The sequence below is a fragment of the Lepus europaeus genome, chromosome X, assembly GCF_033115175.1.
Source record: "Lepus europaeus isolate LE1 chromosome X, mLepTim1.pri, whole genome shotgun sequence".
Classification (NCBI taxonomy): Eukaryota; Metazoa; Chordata; class Mammalia; order Lagomorpha; family Leporidae; genus Lepus; species Lepus europaeus.
This window is the reverse complement of record NC_084850.1, coordinates 38,702,176-38,718,343: the sequence shown is the minus strand read 5'-3', so window position 1 is coordinate 38,718,343 and position 16,168 is coordinate 38,702,176. Positions and strand designations below refer to the sequence as shown.

Genomic DNA, 16,168 nt, shown 5'->3' with positions numbered 1-16,168 from the left:
CTACAATTCATTTCAATATATCATCTACAGATTAATTATTCATCTATCCATGCATACATCCAGGCATCCATCTATCCTTCAAAATCCCTTCACTCCACTGATATTAGTCATCTTTTGAGTGTCCTTGAAAGTATACCTTTGTCCTTGGGAAAATTCATGCATACACACAAAAAGAACAAGAATCTTGATCTCTACATTAAGCGTTCAGTTACACAGGAAGATTTTTTGTTTTGTTATGTTTCATTTTAGATCTAGTCAAGCTGCCTAAGGCTTACTTTGCTGGCTGGGTATAGTTCAGCATAATCAAATCAATAAATGTGATACATAACATTAATAAATCAAAGAATAAAAACTATATGATTATCTCAATAGATGCCGAGAAAGCATTTGACAAAATACAACATCCTTTCATGATAAAAACCTTAAACAAATTGGGTAAAGAAGGAACATTTTTCAACATAATCAAGGCAATATAAGACAAACCCACAGCTAACATCATATTGAATGGGGAAAAGTTGGAAGTATTTCCATTAAGATCCAGAACCAGACAAGGATGTCCACTTTCACCACTGTTATTCACTACAGTTCTTATAGTTGAAGCCAGGGTCGTTAGGCAAGAAAAAGAAATCAAAGGGACACAAATGGGAAAGGAGGAAGTCAAATTATCCCTGTTTGCAGATGACATGATTCTATATATCGGGGAACCAAAAGGCTTCACTAAGAGACTGTTGGAATTGATAAGAGAGTTTGGTAAAGTTGCAGGATATAAAATCAACACACAAAAATCAGTAGCTATTGTATACACAAACAATGTCATGGCTGAGAAAGAACTTATAAGATCAGCCCCATTTAAAATAGCTATAAAAAATTAAATACCTTGGAAAAAATTTAACCAAGAAGGTGAAAGAATTCTACAATGAAAATTACAAAATACTAAAGAGAGAAATGGAAGACACAAAAAATGGAAAAATCTTCCATGGACTGGAAGAATTAATATCAAAATTTCCATACTACTGAAAGTAATTTACAGATTGAATGCAATCCCAAACAAAATACCAATGGCATCCTTGTGAGATATAGAAAAAATGATGCTAAACTTCATATGGAAATACAAGAGACCCTAATAGCTAAAGCAATCTTAAACACAAAAACAACACCAGCAGCATCCCAATACCAGACCTCAAAATACACTATAGAGTGGTTACAATAGAAACAGCCTGGCACTGGAAAAATATAGGCATGTAGACCAATGGAACAGAATAGACACCACAGAAATCAATCTATGCTTCTACAACCAATATTTAACAAATGAGGTAAAATCAATTCCTGGAGAAAGGACAGTCTCTTCCACAAATGATGTTGGAGAAATTGGATTTCCACATGCAAAAGTATGAAACAAGAGCCCTACCTTACACATTTAATAAAAATAACCTCAAATATAGATGAAGAATTTAAATCTATGACCTGATACCATCAAATTACCAGAGAACATTGGGAGACACTGGCATGGCAAAGACTTCTTGGAAAAGATCCCAGAAGCATAGGCAATCAAAACAAAAAAGACAAATGGGATTACATGAAGCTAAGAAGTTTCTGCATGGCAAAGGAAACACTTAACAAAATGAAGAAGCAACCAGCAAAATGGGAGAAAATATCTTATCTGCACACCATGCAAATGACAAAGCGTTATTATCCAGAATCTGTAAAGAGCTCAAGAAACTCAACAACAAAACAAGAACCCAGTTAAGAAATGAGCAAAGGACTTGAACAGGCATTTTTCAAAAGAGGAAATTCAAATGGTCAATAGACACATGAAAAAATGCTCAGGATCACTAGCCATCAGGGAAATGCAAATCAAAGTCACAATGAAGTTTTACCTCACCCCAGATAGAATAACTCTCATATAGAAATCAAAATACAATAAATGCTGGACAGGGTGTGGGAAAAAAAGGTACCCTAATTCATTGTTGGTGTGAATGTAAACTAGTACAGCCACTATTGAAGACAGTATGGAGATTATTCAGAAATCTGAAAATAGATCTACCATATGATCCCAGCCATCTCACTTGGGAATTTACCCAAGTGAAAAGAAAATCAGCATATGAAAGAGTTATCTGTACCCTCATGTTTACTTAAGCTCAATTCAAAATAGCTAAGATATATAATCAACCCAGATGTCTGTCAACTGAAAATTGGATAAAGAAATTATGGTATAGGTACACCATGAGATACTACACAGTGGTTAAAAAAGAAAAACCTTGTCTTTTGCAAAAAAAAAAAAAAAAGCAACTGGAAACCATTATACTTAGTGAAATAAGCCAGTCACCAAAATACAAATACCATACATTTTCCCTGATCTATGGTAACTAATAGAGTACAAAAAATGCAATGTATATGAGCAAAATTGACATTTTGAGATTTGATTATTTACAGCCCTTGTCTCTACTGTTGAGGAACTTTTTTTTCCCTTACTATTTGTTGAATTCTTTGTTTAGTGGAGGTTTAGGTTATGATTATAAAATAAATTGAAAGCATATCATTGTAAAAATTAAAAGAAAGAATAAGAAAGGAAGAAGGAGGGAGGGTGGAAGCATGGGTGTAGAGAGGGTGGGGTGGGAAGTATCACTATACTTCTAAATCTGTAAATATGAAATACATGAAATTTGTTCACCTTACATAAATTAAAAAATTGAAAAAAAAAAAAGACTTACCTTGCATATCTTGTGGGTTTTTGAATGAAATTCTTCTTGGATAAATGACATGGTTTTCTGATGTAATTCTTCTCTTGCCTACTCTACCTGGTTCAAAACATCATGAAACAAAATTTATGCTGCTAATATAAAAACAGCATATATACAAATTCATCTAGATGGTGTTACAGACAAGTTTAGAACTAACAACAGTAGCTAACAAATAGGTAGATAAGTAGACAGACACACAGATACAAAGATGCACAAATAAATGAAATGCTTAAGTGAGTAAAGGATATTGTCATTTTTTCCACAAACTTATCATGTGGATTTTCTGCTTGGGGGAATTTCTTGATGTCACGTTCCAGATGAACAATTTGTTTTTCCATTGCTGCAAGGTTGCTCTTGAGAATTTGTGCTGAAACTGAAGAACAATGTGCAAAGAATTTAGAATATTTTAGCAGGAGTTTCACAAAATAACTAAACAGTATCAGTTAAAGTATATTTTTAATACCAAGAATAGTTCTCTGAAGTTAATTCACATTTTTCTGAATTACTGTTCATAAAAATTCTACTCTCCATGAAATAAATGAAAATGTGTAATATACTATACCAAATCGTTACGCTTAATATAGAAATGTCACCATTTTAGTCAGCCATTAGTTAAAAATGAATCCATTTTTATTTAAATTTATTGATGGAGTTCCTAATATTTCATTCTTTAAAATCTAATTTGAAGATTAAAGAGAAACTAAGGTTCACAGAGATCTTATCTTAGTAGCGCATATTCTTAGCTCTATAAATGATTTAAGATCACATTATATAAAAGGGTCAAATATTTTTCTTTTGTTGAAATATCCTGATTTTTATAAACCAACATTTATGGGAAAAGTTTCCATCGTTAGTACCTCTCATACCTACAGAGCTGTGAAAATGAACTGTTGATACAGAGAGTTTAGAGCAAACCCCAAGGAACACATATGCACTTACACACCCACAAAGCTTTATCCGGCCCTCAAACACTATCATTAGTTGTGTTAATTACCCCTAACATTCTCTGCACTTTTCTTTTTCTCTCCTTGACAACTGATAATTTTAAGTATTGTATTCAAACTGCTCCTAAATACAAGCATACTTAACAGATCTCTGATGGTGCCTTCTTTTCAGAGGTGTTTTTTTTTTCTAAAAACATAACTATTTTATAGATTCTCCATTATCATACAACTGCCAATTATGTATGAATACACTTCCATCAGTATCAACAGCATTTTGGCAGGATTCCAGTTTAATAGACAAGGCAAGTATTGAAATTTTATAGGTAGCCTGTGACATTGGTTTTTAAATGCAGGCCTCTGAACTACTGTTTTTTTAATTAAAGACCAGGAAATAGAAAAATATTACAACATTTTTTTTAAAAGTAAATTTTGTTTCACTCAGGGACATGTCAGCATTAAAATGAAAAACTTGGGAGACTGACAAAATGAACCCCGTGGCAAATTTCAGCCAAACTATTCTGATACAAATTCGCACACCTTTCTAACTCAAGGAGGAAAAAAATCACCTTAAATATACATGGGAGTTCAAGAGCCTAAAAATCAAACACCAACACTAAAGACTAAATTTTTTCCTTATTAATCTGTCAGTTTAAATAGCTCTACCCAATTTAGTTCCATTTGTTTAAATGTGAAAAGCTGGGGAATTATTTTTTATTGACAAAGTCTAAGAGAATTTTGCCAGGCCAAAAAGTTGCTAATCGTTCAGCATTCATTGCATGCTTTGTTTAAAGGAGGAGTTTGCTGTGAATGAAATAATTCTCTGATTTTAACACTGAATTTTTTTTCACATTGTGTGTGTGTGTGTGAGTGTGTATTCTCTTTAATTATTCAAAAGGTTTTTCTTCTCCACCTGCTTGACTGAAAAATGGAAGCTATGAAATTGATCAACTGCTTGCGTCATTCAGATTACATGAATGTGATGGATTTCAGGACATACTATCCCCAAATAGTGGACCTTGGGATTTAAAGCTGAAGGAATTGGAGGACTGCTACGGATAGGAAGAACTTCGTGATCTTCTCTGGGAGCAGGTCATAAGACCCTTATGTAAAAATTGTCTCCCTATTCCTAGAGGCAAGGAACATGCTTGTATCTGAAGACAAAGGGACAAAGAGAGGACTCTGGACAATCAGGCTTTGCTAAGTGTCCCCTAGTCTATTATACATAGCTGGAAGTTTTTTCCATCCTATCATATTTTGCTACAACTCTACATTATTCATCAAAGCTACCACAGAAAACACCCAGGTTGAAATGTTTCTTTGAGTTTTAATTTCCTTATGAAAGGTCCATTGTCAATTAAAATTTAAACACATTTGCATTTCATTCTCTCACTAATCTGTCTTTTGTTACAGGATCCCTAGTCAATGAACCTAAAATAGGTGGAAGGGATTATTTTTCTCCCAGGCAGGTTATAGAAACTAGAATTCCTCTCCAAACAAGCCATAAAACTCAGAGAGACCCCTCTCCAGCATCTCTCTTCTCTATTGTCTCTTGGAGACTCATTTCAGAGAAGTCCTACTCCAGACCTGGGAGGAAGCAAGGTTAAAAAGAGAGGCCAAAAAGAATGGATAGATAGGCCTTGTTGGGTTTCCTCTCTCAGTCTATCACCATTAGATAAAACCTTTTTGTCCAAACACATTTCTACACACCTGTCCAGACATCGCTGAACCTAAGCATAAAAATAGTCAGTTTTCCATGGGTCTTTGGGTCTTAACTGCTGAAGACTTCTGTGCCACATAAAACTTTGATTAAGTAAATTTGTTTGCTATGATTTCCTCTTGTGAAGCTGCCTTTTGTTACAGCAGTGTTTCCCATGACACTTTAGACGAGTGAGGAATGGTATCATCACTGTCTGCCCCTATGCTATTTAATGTGAAGATATTTATCTAATTGTTTGCTTTTCCTTCAGTATTTGCAACTTGTTTATTACAGGGATATATATATATGTGTGTGTGTGTGTGTGTATATATATATATATATATATACAATTTTAAGTTTTGTTTATATTTAAATTTACATCCACTTATGCCACTCAAAGTACAGGTTGGTTAGAACCAATCATAGTGAAAGAATTTTCACATATCAATTATAACATGAGTGCAGGAGGGAAGCAGGAAGTTGAAATCTGTCTAAAAATATACATAGGAGGAATTGTTTTAAGATGCTTAGAAAAATGGGAAAGTGTGGAAGTAGAATAAGAGAAACAACTTTCTTTATTGAGTTCCTCTATTATATTTTCCTAATGGGTTATTGGTATTTTGCCTGAACAAATGAGAATAAAACATTAGAAATAAAATAATCCAGGAATTTTAGCTTATGTAAATTTATAGCTACAATAAACAAACAGTACTAGTCTATAAAATGTTTTCTCTTACATTGGGGGAATTAATGCTTTGAGTTAGAAGTGACATAAAATTCTATCAGTATTAGCAGACACTTGTCTTGTTTGTGTGATCCCTTTGATTCTTAGACCTATCAGAGCCATCGAATGTGAACTGAAATTGATCACTTGGACTAGTGAGATGGCATTGGTACATGCCACCTTGATGGGATTGTGTTGGAATCCCCTGGCACATTTCTAACTCCACCATTTGGGGCAAGTCTGATTGTGCATGTCCCAAATTGTACATCTCCTCCCTCTCTTTTTCCACTCTTAAATTTAACAGGGATCACTTTTCACTTAAAATTTAAACACCTAAGAATAATTGTGTGTTAATTACAGAGTTCAACCACTAGTACTAGAACAACAACAACAACAACAAATACTAAAAAGGATAAAGTATTACATTGTACATCTAGAGTCAGGACAAGAGCTGATCAGGTCATTGTTTCTTATAGTGTCCATTTCACTTCAACAGGTTTCCCCTTTGGTGCTCAGTTGTCACCGATCAGGGAAAACAAATGATATTTGTCTCTTTGGGACTGGCTTAATTCACTCAGCATGATGAAAGATCCAACATGGGAAGTGGGATACACAGCAGACTCATAGAATGGCAGACATCCTAAACAACACTCTGGCCTCAGAATCAGCCCTTAAGGCATTCGGATCTGGCTGAAGAGCCCATGAGAGTATTGTAGCCATGGAAAGCCAAGATACCATGGAAAAGAAAAAAAAAAAGAAGAAGACCTAAATGAAAGATCTCTGTGAGTGAGATCCCAGTGGAAAGAACAGGGCCATCAAAGAAGGAGGTACCTTTCTCCGAAGGGAGGAGAGAACTTCCACTTTGACTATGACCCTGTCGGAATAAGATCAAAGTCAGCAAACTCTAAAGGCTTCCATAGCCCTGGCAACTCATGACTAGAGCCAAGGAGATTACTGACGCCATGAACAGGAGTGTCAAATTGTTAAGTCAGCAACAGAAGTCACTGTGTACTTACATCCCATGTGGGATCTGTCCTTAATGTGTTGTTTAATGTGCAGTGATGCTATAACTAGTACTGAAACAGTATTTTTACACTTTGTGTTTCTGCGTGGGTACAAACTGATGAGATCTTTACTAATTATATACTGAATCGATCTTCTGTATATAAAGAGAATTGGAAATGAAAAAAAAAAAACCTGGTGTTAAATCGGAAATGGCATAGAAAATTAATTAATTCTTAAAAAAAATTATGTAGGATCTCTGTCATTAATGTGCTGTACACTCTTATTTAATGCTATAACTAGTACTCCAACAGTATTTTTTTTCACTTTGTGTTGCTATATGGGGGCAAACTGTTGAAATCGTTACCTAATATATACTAAACTGATCTTCTGTATATAAAGAGAATTGAAAATGAATCATGATGTAATTGGAAGGGGAGAGGGAGCGGGAAAGGGGAGGGTTGTGGGTGGGAGGGAAGTTTTGGGAGGGGGAAGCCATTGTAACCCATAAGCTGTACTTTGGAAATTTATATTCATTAAATAAAAGTTGAATAAAAAAAAAAAGAAGAAGTGACATAAAATGGGATTTGGACAAGCCTCTCAAATTTCAAAAACTCAATTTATACTGTGTCATAGTCTAAATACTTGGAAAACAGAGCCTAAGAAAGAACTTACTTGTTAAGGCCTTGTGGGAGGATGGGAGTGGGGTATAATCCCAGAGAAACAGGCATCAGGGTAAAGGGAAAAGAACAAATGCAAGGAGGTAAATTCTGGAATTTGCCACAGTTTTACAAAAGATAACAGCTGGTTTCTTAATATCTCAGCATATCTCTTGTAGGCTGATTTCATGGACATGTGAACACGCAGTTGCATGGGGCCTTGTACTTTAATATTTTGCTATTGTTGTTTTGAAATTCTTAAAATTTTTGCAGTGGGGTCCCATATTTTCATTTTGCCATAGGCTCCACAAATCACATAGTTGGTCCTGGTTTGTAGCTGAAACAAATGGAACTTGGAAGAGTTGGTTGGAAAAAATGAGCAGTTCATTCACCTGCTGGCTACTATACATTTCTGTTTCCTTCACTGGTGAAATTCTATTGGCCCGCACCGCGGTTCAGTAGGCTAATCCTCCGCCTTGCGGCGACGGCACACTGGGTTCTAGTCCCGGTCGGGGCACCGGATTCTGTCCTGGTTGCCCCTCTTCCAGTCCAGCTCTCTGCTGTGGCCCAGAAGTGCAGAGGAGGGTGGCCCAAGTGCTTGGGCCCTGCACCCACATGGGAGACCAGGAGAAGCACCTGTCTCCTGGCTTCGGATCAGCGCGGTGCGCCGGCCGCAGCGTGCCGGCTGCAGGCATTGGGGAATCAACCAACAGTAAAAGGAAGACCTTTCTCTCTGTCTCTCTCTTTCTCTCTCTCTCACTGTCCACTCTGCCTGTTAAAAAAATAAAAAAAAAAGAAATTCTATTTCAAGGGGTATGGCTGGAGAGCAAATGGTTTGTCCTTGGGGGTGGGAGGTGACGAAGAAGGGGTACCCAGTAAATCCAGGGTGATTATACACTAGATCTGGAACAGAGTGCTCCCTATATCCTATGTGTCTCATGCCAGTTTTAAAATTTATTTATTCATTTATCTATTTGAAAGGCACAGCATCAGAGAGACAAGAAGAAAGAGATCTTCCGTCCACTGATTCACTCCCCAAATGATTGCAACAACCAGGTATGGGCCAGGCTGAGGCCAGGAGCCAGGAATACATCCAAGTCTCTCATATGGGATGCAGAGGCCCAAGCACTAGGGCCATCATCTGTTGCCTTTCCAGGTGCATTAGCAGGAATTTGGATTGGAAATGGAGCTGCCAAAATTCAAACTGATATTTTGATATGAGATGCCAATGTTGTAAGCTGTAGCTTAACCAGCTGTGCCATAACTGGCCACCTTATTCCATTTTTGAGTTGATTATCATTAGAAATTTTTTATTTGCTTGTAATCCAAATGAACCTACTTGAACTCTTTCCTGTTAGTCATAATTTTGCTTTGTGGCAACCCTGATCAAGTCTATACCCAATTGTACAGACAAGAGATCAGTCACACCCTTTTAATCTACTCAGGCTAGAGATACCAAGTTCCTTTGATCGGTTTCCCTGTAGTATAAGAGTTGGCTATTACTTAAGTTCTTAAGGAAGAACTAACATTTACTAATGCTTACTATGTACTAGAAATTATTTAAAGTAACTTTATGCATTTGCTCATCTAATCCTCAAAAAAATTCCATGAGGCATGTACTATTCTTAAGCAGGAGTATGACATGAGCAACGGGACATCTCAAGAAATTGGAAATGGAAAGCATTGTCTCTAGAACCTGGAAAGTCACAAGAGCATGTCATTTACATAGGAAGGGTCTTCAAAAATTCATGGAAACTGTATACTATAAAAAACTATCCATGGATTTCAATTTTCTTGTCCAAAGTAAGCCTATCTTTCATTTGATTTTCCACAAGCTTTTTGAAGTACCCTTGTATCTGGCTTTAGCAGAGTGGGGTGCAGCCCTAATGGTCTTGTAAGTCTGACTGCCCTAGGTTCCTATTTCAGCCATACCAATCACTAGTTGTTTTATCTTGAACCAGCGAACTAGCTCCTGTGGGCCTCTGTTTCCTGATTTGCAAAATGAAGACAGTGAAAACCTCTATTAAATGGTAGTAATTTAGGTTCAATGATTTGGTAAGTATAAAGTATCACTATCCCTGCCATATAATAAGTAATCTATGAATATTTCTTCCCTATTTAATTATCCTCCCCCTTAAACCCTATCTTCTAACATACAAAGTCTCAGTATATAGACCAATAAGAATTAAACAATTTAGATGTGTTCTAAGCAAGCAAACTAAGAAAAAGCAGATTTTCTCTGCCTGCTATCCTCACTATAGCCTGATTTAATAATGGCCTTCTTTCTAATCAAGAGAAAAAATTTAGATTGTGTTTTCTGTTGGTAGGTTTTACAAAGTACACGGAATTTAAGGTCTAGGAAGCAGTAACAATTATGTCAATGAAAAGCCAATTTGTTGGAGATACTAGTAAATTCTTAAAGGGTATTTCTAGAAATTAAAATTTATGCAATGGTTTGTATATATCTAGAACCATTTAAAATTAGTTATTTTGGCTTTCTAGACCTGTCTAAAACATAGCAAGAAAAGAAAAAATGTTTGAAAAGAATTAACATGTATTGCATTTACCCATCTGATTACTTGCCTTGAATACATTTGCTTCAGTCTTGAGTTGGGAGTTAACTAATGTAATGATTATTTAACTGTTAGGTCCTAGTCTATCTTACTTCTAATATTTCTTAGGGGTAGGATGAAAAGGAGAGGATAAAGGAGAGAGGGAACGAGAGAGGAGAGGGAGAGAGAAGTATCTTTTTACTGGAGGTGGCAGTGGGATAAAAGTACCTGGAACTTCAAGAATATTTAAATACCATAGTGGCTTAGAATTTCTTGTCTTTGGCATAGCATCAGCCTCAGGGTATATTTTTGGGCCTGTTATTATATTAGTTCACTAATATAAATTAGGGAGTCTTTAATGATGGTACAAACATTTTCTATCTGAGTAAATTCCCACTACAGGCATTTTCAATGACTGATTAGTCAGTCTGGTAGCACTTTAATTTTTTTTTCTCTAATTTCATTTTTTACATCTGCTATTGAATTACTGAATCTGAATTATAACACTAAAAATTAAATTATAGCTATTGGGTTCTTTATTATAGCTTTCTTCCTTGCACTCCATAAATAACCTTTTAAGCTCAATATACTCTCTTGAGTTATATGTAGGAGAAATTTTCCTCACCAATCTTATTTATCTGCTTGCTTCAGTTGAGAAATATACATATACTTTTTTCCTGGCTTCAAGCAAATGTATAATGTGGCTTGGTTTTCATTCAAAACATTTTAAATGACAGACACGGGCTACTTCATACTTTCAAGAAAGCAAAGTATGAGATAAATATAAGTGAGACCTTGGAAAGACTCTTCAATTATACTATATATGAGAATTGATATGCATTCAACTAACAGAAAAAAAAAACAGTATTCTGGTGACATTCTCTAGACCATCTCCTGAATGTGTAATTTTATGAAAATATAAAAGCTTTTCCAGAAGCCAGTGGGTTTTTTCTTTGAATTAAATATTTCTATTAAATTTAACAATAGACAAAGCAACAGAACACTCCTTGAATTTTTACTCTTAGAAAGGCCAAGTAAAAATTTACTCTTGCAAGTCTATATGTGAATAGGTCCAAACACAAGTATAAGCACACTGTATTTTTCTTTAACTGAATATATTTAGAAGAATTGTTATCAGCTGAGCTGCATGCCATTAAAGTGACTCATCCAGAAATCATATGTAAAACAGAAAGGGAACATTACAAGTGCCCTGGACAACAGGCACTGTTGTATTCTTTCTCAAGTTCATTTATAAGTTAATAGTGTCATGTATATGAATGCTGTACATGGATTTGAAGCAAATGTGTTTATATAATAGCAACAGCAAAGGTTCATCACTCTGGGCTTCTTTGGCCTTTAAATAAAATGAAGAGTATATGGCATTTATGTAAGAAATTCCTATAATGAAAAAAATATCTAGTAGACTCATTCTTAGGGGGAAAATTATTTAAAAGTCTATCTTAACTAAAACAAAACAATTATTTAAAATAAAATTTAAAAAAAATCAATGATATGTGTTCAAACATATTATTTTTGCTCCTCTAACATGTGCCCTTAAAGATAAGGTACAGTTTTTCTATGAGTACAATGCCCTGCATGGATGCTGAGAGCAGAGGAACTTCAATTGGAAAACATGAAAACTCCATTATATGGTTTAACTCAAAAACTTCACTGAGCACATTTCTGCATCTGGGTTCATACCTTTGTACAAGTTCTCAGCCTGAAAATCTCAGTCTGGATGCATTTTTTTCAAAATAAAGAAATGGAGTCTTCTAGCAAAAATAAAAGAAAATTTACAACTAGATGGTATGGCTAATGGACAGACGGAGTAAAGGAGGGAGAAAAAGTCTGAAACCCTCTAAATAATGGTTTGCTGTAAAAAAAAAATACTGTAGCCTGACCACATAACTAACAGCAGTGGACAGCCGCCCATGAAGAATCACACACTTGTCACCTGCTCTCTCTTCTGCAACTCTCATTCTGCCTACAGCAAATACTACGTGTGAATTTTAAAATCAAAGGCGAAAAAACCAAACCAAAACAAAAACAAAACAAAACTAAAGGCTCCTACTCTTGTTGACAGTCTTAGCTCAAGGCCAGGGTTGGGAAGCACATACACAAGTTAAAGCTTTTATAAAGCTGGATATAGTCTTGTTGTAATAGCTTGTTCTCTTCATGAAAAACCTTTTTAAGACTCATTTGTTTTCTTTGCAACAAAGAAACTCCCACCTTCCCACCCCTCAAATTTTAATGGGTCAAGTCTAATCTTCATTGAGTTCAGGTCGGACTATATTGAATTATCCTCCCCTGGAGATTTCCTTTAAATGGTTGCAATGATATTTTTTTTAATTAAAAAAAAAAAGCTTGTCAAAACCTTCAAATGCTGATAAATCCTTAATGCCAACCCTATAATAATGTCTTCACTTGTCAAATCTATGTAATGCATTCTTCTTTCACCTTGGAATTAGAATGCTAATAATAAAAGTGAACATCATCAGAGGGGCCTAATAACAAATAGACTTCAAACAAATCATTAAAATTATGGAAAAATAAGGGCTATGGAAACTGTAGACTAAGACTAGAAAGAACAAGTACTTGGGTCATCTTAGGCTGCCATCCCAGGTGCACTAGCAGGAAGTTGGACCAGAAGTGGAACAGCAAGGAATCAAACTAGCACTCTGATGTGAGATGTTGGTGTTGCAAGCAATGGCTTAACCTGTTGCTCCACAAGGCCAGTCCCATTTACTTGCTTCTTAAATAAGTTTTCACAACTACTTTTATCTAAGCCATCACTTAATGGTCACTTTATTAATATGCTCTTACTTCTGGTATGTTATATATTAAATAAGATGAGAAAAGAACATATGAATTGATAAAAAATTTGAATAGACACTTTGTTTCACATGCTATTTGGCAAGACTTAAATAAAGCCTGGATTAAATAAAGCTTCATAAAGCTAGAATGCTATGTTAAAAGAATGTTTAGGGTGGGCATTTTGTCACAGCACGTTAAACTGCCACTTGGGATGGCCCCATACCATATTGGGGTACACAGGTTCAAGTCATGCCTCCACTTCCAATCTGGCTTTCTGCTAACACATACCCTAGGAGGCATCAGGAGATGGCTTAAGAACTTGGGATCCTACCACCCACATGGCAGACCCAGATGGAATTTCTAGCTCCTGGGTTTGGTCTGGCCCAGTCTTAGCATTGCAGGAATTTGCGAGAAAATCAGTAGATGGAAGATAGTTCTTTATCTTCTCTCCTTGTCTCTCTTTCTGTCTCTTCTCTGCATCACTCTGCCTTTTAGAAAACTAAGTACACTTAAAAAAGATAGCCAATAAAAAATAAAAGAATGCTAGCCTTCTTGGTGTCAATTTTGTGATCATTGCCAAACTTTTGAGCTACATTCCTGAATTCATCAGTGAAATTAAAAGGACTATGCATACGATTCAGCATATTCCTTTTTTTTAAGACTTATTTATTTGAAAGGCAGAGAGAGAAAGAGAGAGAGATTTTCCATCTGCTGGTTCATTCCCCAAATGGCTGCAACAGCTGGTGCTGGGCTTATTTGAAGCCAGGAGCTTCTTCCAGGTCTCTCACATGGGTACAGGGGTCCAAGGACTTGGGCCATCTTCTACTGCTTTCCCAGGCACATTAGCAGGGAACTGGATATGGAGTGGAGCAGCTGGGACTTGCACTATGGGAGGAATGCTGGCAACCTGCAAATGGTGGCTTTACCTGCTATGCCACAGCACCAGCCCCATAGCATAGGTATTCTTGTACTTAACAGAATTTATCCAGAACAAGTTTAATGCATGAAGTGCATTGGTATGTACAAATACAATCAATACATCAATTTTCATCCAAACTGAATTCAATTTGTCATGACATCAGTGACATTATGCTGAGATCATAATACTAGAGAGCTTAAGATCCATTTCACATTACTGCTGCCTGGATTAACAATTATTCTGCTGGAAAACAGTGTTACAGGTCAAACAAAAGACGACTGAGAGGGTATGTTAAACTGGTGGTTGCACTGTCCTTATTCAATAACTGATTAGGTACTAACAGGATTACTCTATGCCCAGAAATAAGAGCTTGGCAAGCTAAACAAGTAAGAGGAACGTGACTGTACTAATTTTCTACATTGTTCAAGACTGGAATCAGTCCCTAAATAAAGTAGGGCTTATTAGTTATATGGGTATTATCATCTGATAAATCCATGCTAAATATTTTTGCATAACAACAAAACAACAATTTAAAAAATCAGAGATGGGAGCAAGCATTTGGCTAAGCTGGTTAAGAAGCTGCTTAGGATGCCACTTCCTTTATCAGATGGCCTGGGTTTGAGTCCTGGATCTACTTCTGATCCAGCTTCCTGCTAATGCCCTTTGGAAGCAGCATATGATAACCCATATACTGTGTCCTTGCCACCCAAGTGGTTGACCTGCATGGAGCTCCCAGTTCTTGACTTCAGTATGGCCCAGCCTTGGTTACTGTGGACATCTAGGGAGTGAACCAGTGGACGGAAGTTCTTTCTCTCTGTTTCTCCCTCTGTGAATCTATTTCTCAAATAAATAAAATAAAATAAAATAAAATAAAATAAATAGACAATAATTATGACAACAACTAGCATCCAGAGATGAGGCTTGAGAGCTTATGCAGGGTGTTCTAGGTATGATAACGAGTTTTAGATTTGACTCAGTGTAATGGGAAGTCACTGAAACACATTAAATTTATTTATTTATGTTTAATGATTTACTTATTTATGTATTGGAAAGAAAGAGTGACAGAGAGGGAGAGCAGGAGAGAATATCCATTTACTGGTTTACACCACAAATGGCTGCAACATGCAGGTCTGGCCCCAGCCAAACTCAGGAGCTAGGAACTGCATCCTGGTCTCCCACATGAGTGGCAGAGGTCCAAGTACTTGGGTCATCTTCTGCTTCTTTCCTAGACACATGAACCAGAAGCTAGATCTGAAGTAGAGATGTTGGGACTCTAACCAGTGCTCCTATATGGGAGGTGGGTATTATAAGTGGCAGCTCCACCCACTGAGCCACAATGCTGGGCCCAGTTGATTAAACTTACACTTTAATAAAGGTAACTCCGGCAACTATGTGGAAAACGGAGGGAAGGAATCAGTAGGGAGAATAGTTAGGAAACAGTAATTGCAGTCCAGATAGATGATTGTGACTTTGTGTAGGGTGGTCAAAGATGATTGTAGTTGCATTTTAGAGGAAGAGCTGACCAGACTTGAAGTAGAAGAAATGTGAGAGATAAAGAACAGGGGGCTAAAAATAATGATTCCTGGGTTTCTGGCATGAACAACAGAAACGGAGAAGTGAGGAGGTGATTTGGGGGGAACAACTTTAGAACTATTAAGCTTTAAATGCTTGAACCATCCAAATCGAGAGTCCAAACAGGCAACTGAATCTGCAGCTTGGAAAGAGGTCTCAGCTGGACCCTTGAAATCAGAACATATTTGCACACAGTTCCGACTTGAGAAGTTATTTTATTTCATGATATTGTTATGATTCAATTTTTTTTACATTTTTGGCTATATAAACCTAGGTAATAATTCTTGTATCCCTGACTCATTTTAAGAACAAACATTTCTGGCCGGCGCCGTGGCTTAACAGGCTAATCCTCCGCCTTGCGGCGCCGGCACACCGGGTTCTGGTCCCGGTTGGGGCACCAGATTCTGTTCCGGTTGCCCCTCTTCCAGTCCAGCTCTCTGCTATGGCTCGGGAAGGCAGTGGAGGATGGCCCAAGTGCTTGGGCCCTGCACTCCATGGGAGACCAGGAGAAGCACCTGGCTCCTGGCTTTGGATCAGCGAGATGC

The 16,168-nt window shown here is 36.7% G+C and overlaps 1 protein-coding gene across 1 annotated transcript in view; it reads right to left on the bottom strand.

Moving 5' to 3' along the window:
- Nucleotides 1-16,168, bottom strand: part of DIAPH2 (diaphanous related formin 2) — a 985,476-nt gene that overhangs the window by 325,272 nt on the left and 644,036 nt on the right. The window contains exon 23 of the mRNA XM_062183022.1: nucleotides 2,990-3,114. Coding sequence (XP_062039006.1) covers nucleotides 2,990-3,114 — 125 coding nt within the window. The remainder of the gene's footprint in view (nucleotides 1-2,989; nucleotides 3,115-16,168) is intronic.